This window comes from Odontesthes bonariensis, chromosome 10 (genome assembly GCF_027942865.1).
Source record: "Odontesthes bonariensis isolate fOdoBon6 chromosome 10, fOdoBon6.hap1, whole genome shotgun sequence".
Taxonomy (NCBI): domain Eukaryota; kingdom Metazoa; phylum Chordata; class Actinopteri; order Atheriniformes; family Atherinopsidae; genus Odontesthes; species Odontesthes bonariensis.
The window spans coordinates 11178435-11198263 of NC_134515.1; the positions used below are offsets into that span (position 1 = coordinate 11178435).

At 40.6% G+C, this 19829-nt stretch overlaps 1 protein-coding gene across 1 annotated transcript in view; it reads left to right on the plus strand.

Moving 5' to 3' along the window:
- Window positions 1–19829, plus strand: part of mtor (mechanistic target of rapamycin kinase) — a 79131-nt gene that overhangs the window by 7023 nt on the left and 52279 nt on the right. Inside the window, exons 14-28 of the mRNA XM_075476243.1 lie at window positions 380–502; window positions 1041–1124; window positions 2660–2752; window positions 2935–3069; window positions 3538–3667; window positions 6925–7175; window positions 7274–7360; window positions 9608–9775; window positions 12668–12780; window positions 13087–13249; window positions 13705–13797; window positions 14181–14324; window positions 14812–14954; window positions 15249–15411; window positions 17153–17298. Coding sequence (XP_075332358.1) covers window positions 380–502; window positions 1041–1124; window positions 2660–2752; window positions 2935–3069; window positions 3538–3667; window positions 6925–7175; window positions 7274–7360; window positions 9608–9775; window positions 12668–12780; window positions 13087–13249; window positions 13705–13797; window positions 14181–14324; window positions 14812–14954; window positions 15249–15411; window positions 17153–17298 — 2036 coding nt within the window. The remainder of the gene's footprint in view (window positions 1–379; window positions 503–1040; window positions 1125–2659; window positions 2753–2934; window positions 3070–3537; window positions 3668–6924; window positions 7176–7273; window positions 7361–9607; window positions 9776–12667; window positions 12781–13086; window positions 13250–13704; window positions 13798–14180; window positions 14325–14811; window positions 14955–15248; window positions 15412–17152; window positions 17299–19829) is intronic.

Here is a 19829-nt window from a genome sequence, read left to right on the forward strand (position 1 = left end):
AGCCGTGTGATGGACTGGCGACCTGGCCAGGGTGCACCCCGCCTCTCGCTCAATGGCAGCTGGGATAGGCTCCAGCCCCCCTGTTTCTCTGACTTGGATTGATCGGGCATAGAAAAATGAACGGATGAATGCAATTCATCATTTACATTTGTGTTCAAATCTACTGTAAATCTGCTGTATTTGCTCTTTGGGAGATCTTGTTGTCTGCTGTTTTGGTTAGTTACCTGTAGAGGGCAGCAAAGCCCATATTTTAAAGTATCCCTATTAAACACAAAGTTTCTTAGTTTTGCCCACTTGCATCATAATGTGCAACATGCTTCCACCCCTACAGATACCATTGAGTGTTTTTATGCGTACTCTACGGTTCATTGTGTTGCAGATCTTAACAGAGTTGGAGCACAGTGGTGTTGGCAGGAACAAAGAGCAAAGTGCTCGTATGCTTGGTCACCTGGTCTCGAATGCCCCCCGCCTCATACGACCATATATGGAACCCATCCTCAAGGTAAAACTGCAGATTCTTCATCGCGAAGATTTACAAGTGTATCATTTTAAACTAGGCTTCTATCTAAGAAGAGCATATGTATTCTGTAAACTTTCTCTAAATGAAGCCTCCAGATTTTCAGTGTTGTTGTATTGTTCGCACTACACAACACATTTATCCTGGGTGTTACCTACACAGCTGATATGTAACAGGGAGGCACACACTACCAGATTTTTTGCCAAGCTTAGCCCCCCAACTCATCAGACTGATCTCTTTCACGCAGTTCCAACTGGCATGCAGACCAGTACCTCTCTTGACATTGATATTACACTATGATATACGTAGCTCCTGGTAATTTACACAGTCTTATCACTGATTTGGCCTCTTGTCAGCGACCTCAACATTTGTCTGCAACGTGAAAAATCTGGCTTAAAATTTTGTAGCTTGAACTAGGCTAAAGTAAAGGCTCAGCTCCTTGAAAATATTTTATTCTACTAATTTCAAAGATAAAAACAATCACAACTGTGATTCAGGGACCTACTTACCTTTCTGTGTGCAGGCTCTCATCCTCAAGCTTAAAGACCCAGATCCCAACCCTGGAGTGGTGATTAGTGTCCTTGCAACAATTGGAGAGTTGGCTCAGGTAAGGCTATTTGTTCAATTAGCTTTTTGGGAGATTACCTTGTGTTTTGTGTGGATTTTTACATCTGTTGCTTATTGAAACTAAATAAAGCACTATCTATCTAGCACAATCTAAGCACATGTTTGTCTGAAAGTATAGTGTGTTGCTTCACTCACTGGATGTTTGCCTTACTTTACCCATGTCTATGTTGTTAAATGGTTCCCACAGAAAACTCAGGAGAGCACAAATAAAGACAGGCAGACTTTGCAGTGCAGACAGAGTGCAGGAGATGCTCAGGTAGACCAGGTGTACACAGCGGACTCAGGCCAGGAAGAGGCAAAGGCCCAGCTGTTGAGGAAGCAACAAACAAAGAAGACACACGAGAGTGTAGGGAATGCAGATGATAGACGCTGACAGACATGTCATCTTGCATGCTTTGCTGAAAAAGAATAAAGACTGTGTTAACGGTTGATGTGTGTTTATCATGGACAAAGTTGGATTGGAGTAGTAGAAAACTTCACAGGCAATTTCCACAAACAGGCGCCAATTTGCCGTCAGAGTATTGTTACAAGTGCTTGAATAACATCCGAGTTCTACACTAAGACACTATCAGTTGATAAGGAGGAATTGAATAGACGAACTGTTCATTTTAATGTGATATCACACAGAACGGTTATTCATTCCCTTTAATAACGTTGAGTTTGTTGAGTTAAGTTTAATTGGCGACACAGAAATGACAGACCTGGATGATAATATCATACAATGTTGTGTGGTGTTGATGCGTAACGATAAATAAATGAAATTTGAATCGGTAAAACGCATCTGACTTTATGAGATTTCTGGATTTCTTCCATCTAAACCCTTTTTGGATTTTAGAAGATTCTATTGACGGTAATTGGATGATATTTAAAGCTGCAGTCTGCAGGATTTGTTGTTGTCATACGTAAAGTCCTACTTTTTGGCATTTTAAGAGTTTACATGATCTATCAGAACGCTTGAAGTTGAAAACGGTGACCTCCGTAGTCGCAAAATGCAAGAAATGCTTATTTTTTAACCGAAAAATAAAAAGTTATTCAACTTCCTGTCCCGCCCCATCAAAACACATGAGAACTCGTGCACGTCTACGTGCACGCCAGATGCGCGTACACGACTCCTCATTCATCAACTCACCTGTCATTTGCGATCATGGAAGACACAGTAAGTAGACTAGCCCGTAATGAAGTTCAATAGTCTAGATAAATAAGCGTGGGGACGAGCCTACCTTGTATCGCGCGGGCACAATCGGTGATTGACAGGCAGCAGAGCCCAGCTCGTAAACCTGATTGGTTACCTTTTACCGGTCCGGTCTGCAATTTTGTAAACAAACCTGCTGGCTTTGAAGGGACCTAGCGGGACATATAGGGGACCTAGAGAACTCATTTTGTTTTTGTATTGGGGTATTTAATGTACTACTTTCAGAATCCCCGGACAGTTCCAGGCATTATGCTTGAAAAAGAGTTGCAGACTGCAGCTTTAAGACTTCTGCAATTTGATTGGTTGTGTGTCTGACACGTCAGGTGAGCGGCCTAGAAATGAGGAAGTGGATGGACGAGCTTTTTCCAATCATCATGGACATGCTGCAAGACTCGTCTTCATTGGCTAAACGACAGGTATGTCAGAAAATTAAAAACTGGTTTTAATATTTTGGCTTGAATATAAGAATACAGAAATAATTTTGCACCATCTGAATGTTTGTTCACAGTGCAAATAAAACTGTATCCCAAACATTACACCTTTATGATTCTCTGGTGCTGCGTTGTTCAAGTGGAATCTGCCTCTGACATTCCTCCAGGTGGCGCTCTGGACTTTGGGCCAGCAGGTGGCCAGCACCGGCTATGTGGTGGAGCCCTACCGCAAGTACCCATCCCTTCTAGAGGTGCTGCTCAACTTCCTCAAGACTGAGCAAAACCAGGGTATCAGGAGAGAGGTATGCATGTCTGCATCTAGGCTTTTAACTGTTTGCTTTATTTAGCAACGAGAACCCACCTCTGTCTCCCTCTCAGACTCTTTACAAGGACGGAAATGTCAGTCAACATGAAATAAATAGATCGTCTGTTGAAGTGTTGAATTTAAAATGTAAACACTATGCACATTGTTTATTATTATGCCAAACGTTTTCCATATAATTTTGTAGTTCTTTAGCAGTGATGAGGTTAGATATTGTTATAATTTATTATGTGAGGCGCAGAGCGTATATGTTCTCTCACTGAACAGGACATGTTAAGCTAGATGAAGACTTAAGTGCATTTCTGAAAGCACTCTTGCTATATCTGCTGTTGATGTGCATTGTCATTATGTTGCAAAGTAATTTGGAATTTGTCTTAACAAAGCTACAGAGATATAGAGATCATACGAAAGAAACTCAATGGAGGATTGCTGTCTGTGTCTCCGGCAGGCCATACGTGTTCTGGGTCTTCTTGGTGCTCTGGACCCATACAAACACAAGGTGAACATAGGCATGATTGACCAGTCTCGAGATGCCTCGGCTGTCAGTCTTTCTGAATCCAAGTCCAGTCAGGACTCAGGTAGGCCTGTGATCACTCTTATTAACAACGGGGAATATGTTTTCACCAATAGCCACACTGTGAATTAAATGAACTTTTCATGGACATTCCTTTTATTCACAACAGTATCAAATTTTTAGAACAGCTGGAAAATCTCTAAATTATTATGAAGCTTTTTAAGAGCACGCTGTGGGAGTCTGTTCACTGGGAACCTCGGGACTGCTGATGTGATGTCTGTGTCAGTCTGGTGAATATTTTCGTTTTAGTTTTTATATATTGGGCCTTAAACTCTCTTTGCCTTGGACTACTCACATTATTACAGTGGGAACTGACAAACTTTAAGTGACAAGAAAAACTACAAGAAAAGGAATTTATATATATATATATATATATGTTCAATTGAAGTGGATACTCAGCTTAATTATGGGGTTTATTTATTAACGCCTGTACATATGTGGAATTATTTTCAGTTAACTTACATTCAGAATCCCTTTGGTTAGTTACAGGTCAGTGTTGTGGAATGAGTTGTGAATTTAACACACTCTGAGGCATGTCACAACTCATTTAAGTCAAACAGTTAATAGTCATGTAAATAAAAAACAAATTTTTCTTTTCCCGTTAACCTTTGTAATTAAAAAGAAAATGCTGTCGGGCTGTCGTGGCTTGGATTGCAGCTTAAATGCAGCTGCTTCTCCAAAGTCTGTTAACTGAGTGGAACAGTGGATTCACAGATTGGTTTACGTGATTGGGGTCATTAATGTATTTAACAGCTACCCTTTTGCTGCAAATCTAATGAGTATCGGGCACTTCTTTTTAATTGACCCTAAAACCAAATGTGCTCACTGCAGTATTATTGTGTTTGGCTTCGCGACCGAATCCATGATGCTCAAGTTGATAGATGCATAGATGCTGATGAAAATACGATCAATGAACAGTTGAAACAAGTCCCTTGAGAAACAGGAAGCGGTGTCAATTCTCCTCTCAGATGCCACAAGATCGCAGCAGAAGAAAGGCACACGACGAAATGAAACGAAAACGTAGTGGAAGCACGAATAGAAATAGGAAATTCCTAGTTTTTTTCCAACTGTTATTTTGGGAGAAAAGGGAAATGGCAGAAGAATTTACCTGATTTTGGAAAATGATGAGCTCAAAGAATTGCAATCAGGCAGTTCTGTAATAATTGCAACAGGCCTACAAGCCTTTCACCACATTTCTACGTGGAACAAATTGTAATCGCTTTGGAGAGGCATTGCTTTTGTCTTCAATCACAGGAATTGTTGAATCTGGCTAGCATAAACCAATTAAATCATGTCTGTCCAAAAACATTTTCTTATAGTTTGGCTCCTGAACATTTTCTAAATCTGCACCTCATTAGAAATGTGAGCATAGTGAAGCGATATGTCTACGCAGCCAAGACAAAACACAATTTGTCTTAATCCTACATTTGAAAAGTCAGCAGTGTCTCTGTATGTGGCTCTGTATAAAGCTCCATTCCCTAGATTTTAATTTCTGGCTCCTGTGTGATCTGAACCCAACTAAATATACCTGAGAATGGGGCTCCTCCAGTTCAGAGGGAAATGTCACAGCCACAACTGGATTGGGGACTTTTTAATGTGGAGGTTTTTGATTTAAGGTGATACCCTGCAGACAGATTTCAAGTGTCCAGTCTTTCATTGATTTACTTCACAGTTTTTATGTGGGAAAAGTTCTTTCTTATGCAGTTGATATAGGTTGAAATGCGTTAGCTGTGACAGGTAATTAGAAGAAAAATGACCTATATATGACTAAAATGCAGCTGCAGAGACATTTTCTTACCTTGGAAATGTGAAGTCTTCCTGTCTGTCCTGTGTTAACTTTGGCCCATTAGACACTTTGCTAAATTGCTAAATTCTTGTCGGGTTGTCCTTTTTTATGAACTCAAGTACTGATGATGAGAACCTTAAGCCAAGTAACAATGAGGTGTAATTTTCTTTACTCCTTACTTAATGAAAGAAATATGAAATCGATTATGTTTTTTTTGTATCTATTGTTTCACTGCTTGCTGTGACTAACTGCAGAAACTGTCATGGTAATTCAGGAGGATTTTAATATGAAATCTCATGTCGTCACTCATTCATTTTCCTGGACGTCCCGACAGTCCCTGAGAATGACAAAGAAAACGTACATCTGTCTTTGGTAATGTGTGCTGAGGCTGCAGGCCTCTGCTTTTCTGGTTCTGTCTTGTGTCTCAAAGTGTGACCTTGGACAGTATGGTAATGGTTTTACCAGTTTGTTCTTGCTCTAAATGGACTGTGACGAGAACTGGAGGCTATATATCTGTTGGCGGATTTGTCAGAATCACCGTCTGGAGCACTGGTACTTTTGACAGTGTTCTTTGTTATGCGAGAGGATATTTGATAAGTCCATCTCCTCACCGGACTGCAAATCATACTAATCACAAAGAGTAAAAAAAAATTAAAAAAAAACTATTAAAGGCTGCACACGCTCTCTTAGTAAGTTATAAAACAGTTTTTATGTGTGTTATGACTGGGGAAGCTTTCAGCTGAAGGCTGAATTACAACAGCACCACTGCCCCACTGAGCTTCACTAATGGCTGTTTGTGAGCTGTAAAGTTGCAGATGTTTAGTCGTCTATCTCAGTCATTTAACTTTACTGGGTGAAGATTGAAATAATAAAAGATCCAACTGTAAAGCTGCTTATTTAAGTCTAAGAAGTTATGTCCTCTGAGTCTGTGGGGAGACAGCTGGAGCAGCTGAAACTGTACAGCGGAGTAAAACGCTCAGCACCAGACATCTGCATTCTCAGATGCCTTGTAAAATTCAATAGCCCTACATAGATAAATGGACGAAGAGATTCCATCTGTATTTTCTGTCACAAAGACATTACTGAAAGTAGTGTTTCTCTTTTTCAGAAATGCAAATTGTAGTGCCCTTTCATTTCGGACTCCACAGATGGAGACCCTTCGTGGTCACCAGTTCAGTCCATCTTTAATATTTGAGGAATATGAGTCTACATTTGATGTGATTATCCATTCTAAGGTGTATGCAGATGATATAACAATGTGTTATTCCTTAATTTGAAAATTTGACTGAGCTTCTAAAACTGGAAATGACTGACCCCTTGCTTGTGTGGCTCCAAAGTCAGCCTTGGCCTGCAGATTAATGCAAATTGTAAAATGAAAATGACGGTTGACAATCAGATATTGGGTAACTTGCTTTTAATCAATCTCCTATCTGACTCGAAGCTGTGATTTTTATTTTTATTTCTTTCACCCACAGCGGACTACAGCACCAGTGAAATGCTGGTGAACATGGGCAACCTGCCTCTTGATGAGTTTTACCCTGCTGTGGCAATTGTCACTTTAATGCGCATCCTTAGAGATCCTTCACTCTCCAACCACCATACCATGGTAGTCCAAGCGGTCACCTTCATCTTCAAGTCTCTGGGCCTGAAGTGTGTTCAGTTCCTCCCGCAGGTCATGCCCACCTTCCTCAATGTCATCCGAGTCTGTGATGCCAGCATCCGAGAGGTAGGCAGCAGTTTGAAATGAGGGGAGAGAAACTTCCTGCTTGGTAATGTCAGTTTGTAAGTTTTAATGCTCTTCTCTTTGTCTGTGCTGTCTTCCAGTTCCTCTTTCAGCAGATGGGAATGGTGGTGTGCTTTGTGAAGATTCACATCCGCCCATACATGGACGATATCTTCACCCTCATAAGAGTGAGTAACCCTCTGTTCCCACTGGTCACTTATCTCTAAACAACCATCACATTGCCCCTTCTTAGTTTCCTGTTAGTGAGGCAAACAGCTGCAAACGCTTAATTGCTTTCAGTTGCGCTTTTGACTTTCTTCATTAGAAGTATTAGCCGCTTTCGGACAGACCGTTCTAAGAAAGTAGTTATCAGAACTACCCTCCTCGAATTTCGTTCTGATAACTATCCTTCCCCAGCGGAACTGTTTCAGTCTGCATTCGCACATGAGTCGGGACCTGATAGGGACTGATGCGCCGCGCGCAGCCGTCTGCTTCAGTGACGTGTTAGCCGTTAGCCGTTTAGCGCTACATTCAAACACAAAACAAAACGGTAAAAGTAAGGAGAGTAGAAAAAACACCACCAAGAAGCTAATATGGAGAGCGGGGAGGCCACTGTGTTTATGATCTGCATGATGGTGATATTAATCATGGACATCAATCACATCAGGCGTCTAATATCGAGGCTGGAAAAGCTCACAGAGAGAGTCAGGAGACGATACTTTTTTATTTCATGAAGGAAGAAAGGAGAGCAGAGCGCTGCAGACAAATGAGACCAGTGTAAGTTTAACTTATTAAACACCCGCCGGTTGTGTCTGTGTCATATGAGGAAACATTTCAGCCGTGATAGCATGACATGGGGCGTAGCTACCGACCACCACACACCTCCTTCAGATCGTTCTATAGAACCATGAAAAGACCCGACCTCGGAGAAGGAGCTAAATAGTTATAGGAACTAAGGGAGAAAGCCCCGAGTTCCTGTATGTCCGAACACGGGAGAAAACGGCCCCGCGGATTAAAAGGTTATTAGAACTGCCAAAGGTTCCTACAGTCCGAAAGCGGCTAATGTGTTCAGGGCCCCTGGTTAAAGCCCAGCCCCATGTACAGCATACACAACATTTTTGGTGTTTGACTTGACGAACGAGATTAAACAGGCTGCGGGCCTTAGATAATGAGAGATGATTTGCACTTTACTCTCCATTGTTTAGAATAAGACTTTCTGACTGCAGTGTTAAATTTGGCCCCGAAGTTTGTTTCCAGTAACAATTCATGAAGTGGAAACTGCGGATGACTCGTGACATTCACCCTCATCACATGATGTGCTGCAACTGCTAAAGCCATCGTCCCTGCACTTGCACAAACACACTTGTCTAGCACAGAATCGTATGGCATGGCAAAAATATCATATGACTGTTGTTGTATCAGAATCTTGGTAACACTGTTACTGAAACTTTTGCAATGCAGAGAACTCCTCCTAATGGAAAGTAATTCAGAGTGCTCAACTGCTGTGCCTGTAATCCCAAAGAATTAATAAAGGGCAAGTGAAACAAAGAATCTATTCATTTTTTTTGCTCCAGTTCAGCTCCTGCATCCAGATGAGGGGGCTGGTATAGCAATTCAGGATGTATTCTCACTTGCTCTCCAGTCAGCTGCCACAGGCAGGGAAGGCAGGAAGTTGGGGGATGCTTGAGATCTCTGGTAACTGACAAAACACTTTTGCCAGATCTCATAGCTGAAGGCCATTGACTGATCAACATATTTCGTGACTTGAGGTCCTCCACCTTAACGACCATTGCTATTATTTCTAGTGTACACAGTGGATATGGCTACACTTTCTAAAACGGTGTCATAAGCAACACAAAGTGTTCCATTTGAGAGGAAATTGCCCCCGTTCCTCACCATCTAGTATTGTGATGCTCTCTCGCTGCTTCTGGCAACTTAAAGCTGTGTAAATCGTGAGAAATTTCTGTCCAGACATTTCTCTCACACTCGGCTTATTGCTGGAAACACATTTTGACCCACTTCTGCAGACCCAAATAAAAACCCCAGCACTATAATGGAACAGTTTGGATGAGGTAGTGCTTGGTGCAAAGTGCTTTGTACGCGCCCTCCTAATATTGTAATAGTTTATATTCTGAATTTGGACTTCTGTTGATTTAGGCCATTTATTTGGTGCAAACATTTACCATCAAATCTGTCTTTTACAACCCTAGGCAAAATGATTGGAACGGCAAGGAGATGTCATACATATATATCTATAGATGTATAGATATGTATACGTGTATATATGTACAGTCATATATATTATTCTCTTCATTTGATTGATTGTAGTCTCCCTTCCAACTCTAATAGAAAACAGGACAAAGATCATAAGAATTTAAAGAAATGATACGTGAATTATTCTAATCAATAACGACATATTATGATCTGTGTTTCAGGAGTACTGGACACCAAACAACCCCATGCAGAACACTATCATCCTTCTAATTGAGCAGATTGTGGTGGCATTGGGTGGAGAGTTCAAGCTCTATTTGCCCCAGCTCATCCCACACATGCTGCGTGTCTTCATGCACGACAACAGCACTGGCCGCAGTGTTACCATCAAGGTGAGTTCAGAGAACTAAAGCATCACACTGGTCTATAATATCCTGTCTCCGACGAAAGTAGGTGATGCAATTTTTATCTCATGTTTTTAACGAGTCTGTTGATATATATTCCCTGAAGGGCTTCTTTACAGCTGCAAATAAAATTCTCAATTGCCTGTCTGAAGGTGAAAGCTGTTTATATTGCCGAGACTCCAGATTGAGACATTACCTGCGACACATCAAGGTTTAACATGTCAGAATTACAGATTACTTTTTGGTAAAATGAGTGATAATTGGCCATAGTACCAAAAACAACTTCTAGAATAAATCTGCAGTGAAAAAGGGAACATGGGTGTCACGGCGAAACAAGACAAGAGGTGACAGAAATGAATTTGTTTAAGCTGCAACTGACAATGTGGTCACACCTCAATCTGGAATAGAAATCAAATATTTTGTTAAAGGTGCTTGGTTGATTGTCTGGTAGAGTGCTTGCTCATTGGTGGCTTTTTTACAGGAGAGCCTATTGTTTATGTACTCATTGATCGTGCACCATGATATCTTTGTGTTTCTTTTTAAACAATTCAACTGGAGAATTTAGTTGAAATGTATCTCCAGCTTTCTTTGTAGTCGACATGGATGTGAATTACTCAGTCCTTTTAAAACCGGTTTGATCATGTGCTTCCAGAACATAGGATTGCCTCAGCATCTGTACAGTAAATGAGGACAGAGACTACTGGTGTATTGTCATAGTTTGTCACCGTTTGCAAGTCTGGTGGTTTGCATCCGTTCTTCTCGTATTTTTCATTTTCAGCTTTCCTTGTTGACAACAAAGTACTAACAGTACTACAGAACCGATCTAGATTAGAACCTATTGACACGGAATTCAAATCCATTTTGTCATCCTTTTAGACCACTCGCAGTGATATGGAGTAATTTTTTTTTATGCATAGCCCACATTGGGGATATCTTACTGCAGGAGAAGAATTCTCTTAGCATGACGAACCTTTTGCAAGAAGTACAGGAAAGAGGAAAAATACTCACTTTTAGATTTGCTTTAGTAGTCATCAATAAATGCAAAGACCCAAGTAAAGTCTGGATAATGGAACCTGAAGTATGTGCTCTGTGTATACTTATGAAAATATGAGGTGGCTATATTGAAGGAGATGAATGTTTAGTGCCCGTAATTAATGAGCAGCACGCACAGTCTCAGTATAGCATGACCCTAAATGGTGTTTCTTAATGAATTTTTGTCAGCCAGAGTTGACTGCTTACCTTGACATCTTAGACCTGCGGTGACATAAGGTGACATGTCACGTGTCATAAATCTTGTGCTGAAAGCCCAGTAGCTGGATTGAAAAGCTCATATTTCAGATTTTAGTCAATAAATTCACTTTGCTAGTGCTGCCAAGAAGATGAGTGTTTAAAAAGGGCTCCCATCACTCAACACTCTTGCACAAGGCACAGGAGCTCGGCCCACAGTTGACTTATTGGGGTGCTGTTTTCTGTTTGCGGTTTCCTTCAGTATTCATCTAGACCATTCAGGCTTAATACATTTCCTTGTAATACATCAGTTCAAAGACAACATAGACCTGTAAGTAGCGCACTCTCGGGTTTCAGCAGCTGATGCCAGCAGTTGTCAGAGTTTTCTCTCAAACCCTAAATCATAGTTTGGGCAGAGACCACAAAGACGAAATCACAAGAAGTAGAGTCATCTAGGCTTCTCTTCTTTGATGCCACTTTGTCTCAACCTCTGCTCCGTTAGATAATTCAGCAACCCACAATCTGGATAGCCTATAACTCAGCTCTGAGCCTGGAGCCTAATCTGTAGCACAGAGTTGGGGTCATGAAATATGGGGAGTGGGAATTGGGTTACTTTCTGGTCGAAAAAAAAAAAAAAAAAGAAAAGAAAACTTTCGTCATTTCAAGAAGTTGTTCAGTCTAGCATCCCCCACTCCACTGACACGCATAAATACTTGTACACCTTCACCTCAGCTTCCTGCTGTCTCGCCGTGTGCTTTAGACATGAGTTGGAGGTCTAGGGAGCAGAAGTGATCACAGTATGTTTTGGGGGCCAGGACCCTTGACTTTTTAAGACCACCATATATCCACCCACCACGTGCACACATGTTCCACAGAACTGGTTTTTATTTTTCAAAAAGGTGTCTGTAGTGTGACCTCCATTGTGTGCTTTTTTTTTTTTTTTTTTTTTTTTTTTTAGTATTAGGAAAGTATCTCTTAAACAGGAGAAGACATTTATTTACAGAGGATAACAAAATAAGACAATTTTGGTTCTTCAGCTTTCAGAGAGTGCTCCATTAGAAATGTTCTGCATGATTTCCTATTTAAATACTCATTGCAAGTTTAGAAAATGCAGCACTAAGAAAGGTTTGCTTTTTAACTTCTCCACTGGTGCTTTGTATGGGTAGCTCACAACATAAGGAAATTTGATGATAAAATGAGTAATTTTCTGAAATTTTAAGCTTTTGGACAGGTGGATACTGCACATTGTCACTTGACCCTCACCTTTTTATATAAAACTATACGTCTGATTGGACTTCTTTGCTAAATAAAATGGGCACATAAATGATACATGTTCTTAAAACAGATCGAGCTTGAAACTAGTTTTATTTTTGTAACTGTCCAAACGTGATCAGGTAACATGGCAGTCACAGCTGTTAAATTCTGAGTCTTTTTTTTGCAGCAAACAAAATGAATAATATCATATGTTAAGATGCATTATCATTTTTGTTTTGTTTTTTCAGTTTTACAGCAACCAGTAAAATTTCTAGTTAACGATTTGAACACTTGAATTCTAAAGCTCTTAGCTGAGTGTTTTGTTATGAAACCATAAAAGCTTATTAAAACTCCCATTTAAATGTGTCATTTTAAGCAACTCTGTGCTCTCCTTTCCAGCTGCTCAATGCCATCCAGCTGTTTGGTGCCAACCTGGACGACTACCTGCACTTGTTGTTGCCCCCCATTGTCAAACTGTTTGATGCCACGGATGTTCCCCCGCAGGCCCGCAAGTCAGTACCACACGTGGCTCATTTTGATGAAAGATTTAGTGCAAAGTTTAAAACCGTTCTCAAATGATTCCACAGTGGAATGTAGTCACTTAGGTTAGGTTGGAGTTCAGTTGGTTTTTGGCTAAAGAATTGAATTGGATCAGCCCTGTGATTTTTACACTGTTAAAGACTATAACTGCAAAGTACTTCAACCCTTTCATATGTCTCTTTGGCTGTTTTAAAGTTTTCGGCTGCAGTATGTCTGTCTCTGTGCTCTTAATATTTTCAAGTAAAGCTGAGCGTTTTCTGTTTTCGTCTATAACTCAGGGTTGCCTTGGAGACACTTGACCGGCTGACAGAGTCTTTGGACTTCACAGACTATGCTTCACGCATTATACACCCTATTGTTAGGACACTTGACAACACTCCTGAGCTGCGTTCTACCTCTATGGACACCCTGTCCTCGCTGGTATTCCAGTTGGGAAAGAAGGTAGTCATATCTGTCTCATGAGCTCCCCTTCGTAGAGTTGCTTTCCTACTGTTGGCTTCACATGAACTGCATTTTTGTAACCCTCATCCCCCGGTCTCTGTTATTTCCTGCCAGACTGCTTATGTCACTGAGTGTTTGCCAGCAGGGGGTGGTGTTTATGAGACGGGATGAGGTCATATTTACCCCTGCCTTTCCTCACAAGCCTTGCACCTCTTATCCCAACACCCTTGTATTGTTTTGAGGTCTAACCTCAGAACCGCCAGCCCTGCTTCTAGCTATGCCTGGCAACAAACACGTAGCAGACGCTTTTGATCTAAGACTCATAGAGATTATATGCTAGTTCTGGATACCCAGTTATTTACTTTATGGTGAAGGAAAAGACATATCCACACTAAACCACATAAAGCACATGTGCAGTTTTTATTTACTTTCCATTCCTTTCATTTTATCTTCAGTACCAAATCTTCATTCCTATGGTGAACAAAGTAATGCTGAAACACCGGATCAATCACCAGCGTTATGACATACTCATATGTCGCATTGTCAAAGTAAGTACCTCAAATATGTTCAAATTAACATGTCATATCAGTCGATGGCACACAAATTTCCATAATGTCCCATGAATTCCCGAAAGATTGTTCTTTGTTTCTCCTTTTATAAAGCCAAAACATAACTCTTCATGACACAAAACGACTGCGCATGGCTAAGCATTACATCACATGATCATAGAATAAACGTTTCACGTTCAATGCTCCATGAGGCAGTCATTCGAATGTTCTGTTTATCAACACTTCCTCTGGAGGGAAATGCACTTCTCCATTGGTGAAACCTGTTTTGATGGTTGGCTCAACTCTTTGCATGTGTGTGGGCTGTTTGTGTGTGGCCTGCGTTTGCATCACTGCGTGTGTGTGCACATTTGTGGCCATAATAGGGTTATACTCTGGCAGAGGAGGAAGAGGACCCTCTAATCTTCCAAAATCGCCAGCTTCGTAACCAAGGTGACACCCTGGTCAGCGGGCCTGTGGAGGCGGGCCCAATGAAGAAGCTTCATGTCAGCACTACTGCACTTCAAAAGGTCAGAGGGGATAATTGGACATTTTTCTTTGAAAATCGCATTCTTATTTATACCCTCTTGGGGACAGATGGCATATACAATTCCAGTGTTTGCTTACTGGCATTGTTGGAGGTGTTGAAATTGCTTACAGTAAACTGTGCTGAGTGCAAACCCTTAGTTTAATCCTGGTGATGGCATCTGAATCAACAGATCGATGAAAACAAAAACCTCAGCAAATGAACACAATTAATGCAGATGCTTACTTTTGGAGTGCACAGGGTCATGGAACAGTTTGAATATGAGAATAATCTGATGTGTGCTCTGTAGTCTGACAGTAGAAAAGGCAGTATTTTGGTACAATGCTGTTGTTACCTGGAGCTAAAATGTTACGAATGCATTGATGCAACAGTATCCCACACACATTAACTTTGACACTCAAGTCTAGAGAAACTGATGCTCCCACACAGTTCAACGGCCTCTGAAACTGATGATTTATCCCACTGTACAGGCTTGGGGTGCTGCTAGGAAGGTTTCCAAAGATGACTGGCTGGAATGGCTGAGGCGCTTGAGTGTTGTCCTGCTCAAAGAGTCTTCCTCCCCAGCCCTGCGATCGTGCTGGTCATTGGCACAAACTTACATCCCTCTTGCCAGGTACACCACTGCGGTCTTGTCTTATTTTCTAGCCCTCCCACATGTCCACTTTTTTTTTTTCTGTCTGTGTTCTTTTATGTTTCACATCTGCGATAAAGCAAAATAGCTAAAAACCATTCACATCATTCATTGTAAGGCAGAGACATAAGGAAATCTAAAGTTATGTTTTTGTCTTAAAAAAATACACAGCTCTTTGTATTGGTGCCTGCTTCTGAAAAATATCTCAACTTAGATACTTCTCTCTCACATTGTGCATCTTTGTTTTAATCTATAAATGCCTTAATTGGCCCACAGAGACCTGTTCAATGCAGCCTTTCTGTCTTGTTGGTCTGAGCTGAGTGAGGACCAGCAGGATGAGCTCATCCGCAGCATTGAGTTGGCTCTCACCTCCCAAGACATTGCTGAGGTCACACAGACACTTCTTAACTTGGCAGAGTTCATGGAGCACAGTGACAAGGTAAGCAATGACCTAAATTACATCACAGAATCTCTGTAGTGTAATTTAGGCTCAACGATTGAACAAAACTGCGTGTCAGGTGCTTTTTTTTTAAGTTTCATTCAAGTCTTCAAAAAACCTAATTTGAAGTTGTCCTTCTGAATTGATTTCTAAGTAAATGAAACATTGACAAACAGATGAATAACAAAATCATTGAAAAAAAGATTTTTTTCTTTCAGAAGAATTGGATAGATTTTTGGCCTCAATAGGGGATGAAATGATTTGGACTTTCAATGTATAAATAACAACGGCAGAAGCCTAAGTTGGATACCTGTGATCTTTGTTCCCTCACAATGCACTGCATTCATCAACAGCTGATGTAACAACATGTGCAAGGGATTACTGTGGAAACCCCTTGTCTGGCACTCCAGTACAAATTCCCATTCACAAATGTCACTAAAAACTTACACCAAAAAAAAGGAAGAAGAAGCTTAAGAAGATTAAGTAAACCTTGCCAAGAGGTGGTGTTGACTTCTCGGGTCTTGGAGGCCTCTGGGATGGACCATCGCACAGAAAACGTGCATCGTGATTTGTTTTGGAAGAAACTGATGATGTCTGCTCTGGACTAAAGATGAAAAAGACCATCAATACTGTTGTCAGCAACAAGTCCAAAAGCCAGGTTCTGTGATGGTATGAGGATGTATGAGTGCTCTTTGGAAAGCTCATCTACACATCTGTGAGGGCAGCATTAACCCAGAAAAGCCCATCGAGTGTTTTTAATGCAACATGTTGCTGCATTCAAGACCACAGCTTTAAAAAAGAAAATGTCAGCAAAACAGTGCAAAATCACATTCTACACATGTTAAAGAGGTATAGCTGCAGACAAACAAAATGGCACCTGAAACTCTTCTTTGCTTCTCAGTGCCAGAATGTCATGTTGTGAGAAGGAATGGCAACACTAAGAAATGTTAAAAGTTTTCCCAAACTTTTTTTTTGTAATACTCTGCAGGCCTAAACATTCAAAAACTGATGTGTATTCACAAATTAAATGAAGTTGACTAGAAAAAGTATTTTGATGGGTGCCTCTGTCAGAAGAGTTAAATGGTAAACCAGATATAAAGAAGGTGGGTCGGTGGCTGAATGCTCAATTTGCCCTCGTTTTAGTTACGCTCCAAACTAAATGCTGCAGTTAACTTGAATTTCGACAAACGCATCACGCTTTTCTATGAGCAACTGTGGCACACATTAAGTGGTCTTAAGTGTAGTTGAAACATAGTTTTAAAAAGTACAATTTAGCCTGTACTGGAATTCATGATACATTTGAACAGTTAACAGATGATCACAATAAGATTGGGTGAAAAAACAGAAACATAGAAGGTAACACTTAAAGCCACAGTGATTCTTTGTCACTGAGGTGTCGCTAAGCTACTCAAAGATTAACGGAGCAAGCGTTTCCAGATGGGGAATTTTTTCCCCACTTCCCTGTTTGACCACACATGTTGAGCTAATCAGCAATGATACTGTTACTTTTGGGGCTGAGACTCTCATGGTTTGGTCATTATTTAACATTTTAGCAGGGACCCCTTGTTGTGAGCCTTCAGTCGAAGCACATATAAAACGTGCCATTCCGTGCCAGTTAAAATAACAGCTTTAGCTACTAATTACCATTTGAGGACGGTATAGATCACAGACAACCGTTCACTCAATTGTAATTTGAAAATGAAAACCTTGGTTATTTTATACGGACTGTTTCCTTTTCCAGGGCCCTCTACCCCTCAGAGACGATAATGGCATTGTGCTACTTGGTGAGAGAGCTGCCAAATGTCGTGCCTACGCCAAGGCGCTGCACTACAAAGAGCTGGAGTTTCAGAAAGGTGCCTCTCCTCTCATCTTGGAGTCTCTTATCAGGTAGGAGCGCAAAATATTTAAGGAACAAATCAATTGCTTTAATTAGAACCAACCATGTCCTTTGTAAATGTAAGAGGTGGAAATCTGTGTAAGCCACATAATCTAACTGAAAACAGCAAGCACTCATTTTTATTTACATGGACTGGGGGGGGGGGCAAATAAAAAACATTGTATTTAATGGTCTACCTAACTGCTTTGGTTGTGTTGTAGAAAGTCTGTTGGCTATAAACAGCCAGTGCATTTGAATTCATTGTCAAAACAAACACACTACCCCGCTCATATTCAATTTTTCATCTAATAGATAGTCATAGAAATAATATCATGCATATCATCTTGCCCAACAACCCTTTGATATCTCCTGTCATCTTTTCCATCCCATTTTCTCGTTCTTTTTCATTTCTGTACCTTTGGCATGGAATGGAGAAATCTGTTTTCCAGGCATCTAATTGGACGCTTGCCCCCTTTTCATCTATGAGTGTCTGGGCTTGTATTTCTCTGGGGCCTGTTTTCAATTTCTTGGGAGCCTTGATGATGATGAATGATGGGAGCCAGCACTCTGGTGTTATCCCCATCTGGTTCTCACCTCTCTAGGATTTCCCATAAAAGATTTAGACTCTGCTGTGCAAAAGCACTGCGAAAGCCTTGCTTTACTTAGTTGTGGTTGTGTTAAATAATGTGTTCGTATGTGCTGCCCCTGTTTTGATGACAAGGAAGCATTGTCATCGCTATTTTCAGTAAGTGGCTGATGTGAGGCGTTGTGTTTGATGACTTTGTCACTATTTCCGGAGATGTTCTTGGTATTCTTGATACGTATCTTTAGTTAAAAGTCAGTGTATTAAATCTTTTTGAGTAGCACACACGATTCAAATTAGTGCAAATTTAATCTAATTTACATGAATAACATGTAAGGAATTTGATCAAAATCTTAAGAATTAGTGGTTTGACTATTTTTCAGACCTTAGAGCTATGGATTAAGAAAGATTTTCTTCATCATTTCTAACAACGTAATAATGGTGTTAATTGATCTTTTTGCCCCTGGTATTGGCGTTATTGCTCCATAATTTTGTGTCTCTTAGTGAATCTGTAGGAAAGTGATTTGGTTCAGATTTAAGAATCTCATTTTTGGAAATATTCTTCATTGATGTGACGCAGTGATTGGGTCAAATCTGTGTGATGGGTATTGTAAAGGTCAGTAAAACTTAGCATGACTTTGATGATTCCATCGCATCAGTAGCAGCTGGAGCCATGCATTGCCGCATGTGGGCCATGTGTTGATAATATACGTGTTGCTGTAGTCAGTGTAACTGGGTGCAAGGATTTGCTTGGAAATGGAATTTTGAATACAGTTGAATATATTCAGATGTGGTCTGCAAGCTGTTAGGAAAACTCTTATCTTCACTGAAACGGCAACGGTGTAGCTTTTAAGCATTATTATACCACTTAACTGCTCAAATAGACTTAAAGCCATTGAGTGGGAGAGGTGAAGTGTGAAGTCGATTATCTCAGCAATTCACAAACTATGTTAACCGTTGGATATTTCATCCATTATCCCTGATTGGCTGACCTTCTAATGAAAACCAGTAAAACCATTTAATGCAGTTCTGTTTAACGACGAGAAAAACTGAGGCCTTAAAAGTTACCTTGGAGTAAAACCCAGGACTATTCCAAAGGTGGTATCTCTTGCAGTATCATTGCATTCCAGTTGATCATAAAAGAGTCAAGATGTGCAGACTTCTTCTTTCACATGAAATCTTCATTTCAGTTCAAAAAAATGTGATGAACATTTGATATACTTCTGTTTTTAGTTCCTTCCATTTTCACTGGATATTTCTTACGATTCTGTGGATTTCATTTCGCTCAAGGAGACCAGATGTCAACCCGCAGTCACCTTTACACAGTATCACTGTTGAATAACGATCGGCACTTTTGGCAGCGTAATTCTCAAATTTAAGTTCCCTGAAACAAAAAAGCTTTTTATGCACAGCAGTTAAGTTTTCTAAAGAAAACATACTAACCATCAAAACTCCTTCTATTGAGACAACGTTTACACCGGTGATAACTGGCCTCTTTACAGTTGCTGTCCACCACTGCTTAAAGCCAGCTATTGCTGTAGGGGGCACACATTTGAACACCCTGGACATTTAATAGAATGGCTTTGCTACCATCCAAGGACCTGGTTATGTTCCCTGTAGTCTGCTGTGGTCATTTCTGCTGGAGGGACATGATAAATGTGCAGCTGCAGTGATGTTTCCCTCACCGAATGTGTCACCTTGTGAAAAGCCGTGAATCTGACCACTGAGTCTCTTCGGTCCAATGCTCGCTGTCTATAGGTATTTGCATACTTAAAGGAATTCTTTGTTGTCTCTAAGCATTATAAAATGGTTTTTACTGTTTCAAGGTAGTAAACCCAGGGCATTTAACTAGATGGCAGAGTGAAGTGTGTGTGTGGTCTTCACTCATTTATTTGGCTTTGGTGCCTCGGGACTTTTTGGCCAGGATGTCAGGAGATGACTCAAGTGTTAGAGGTTAGT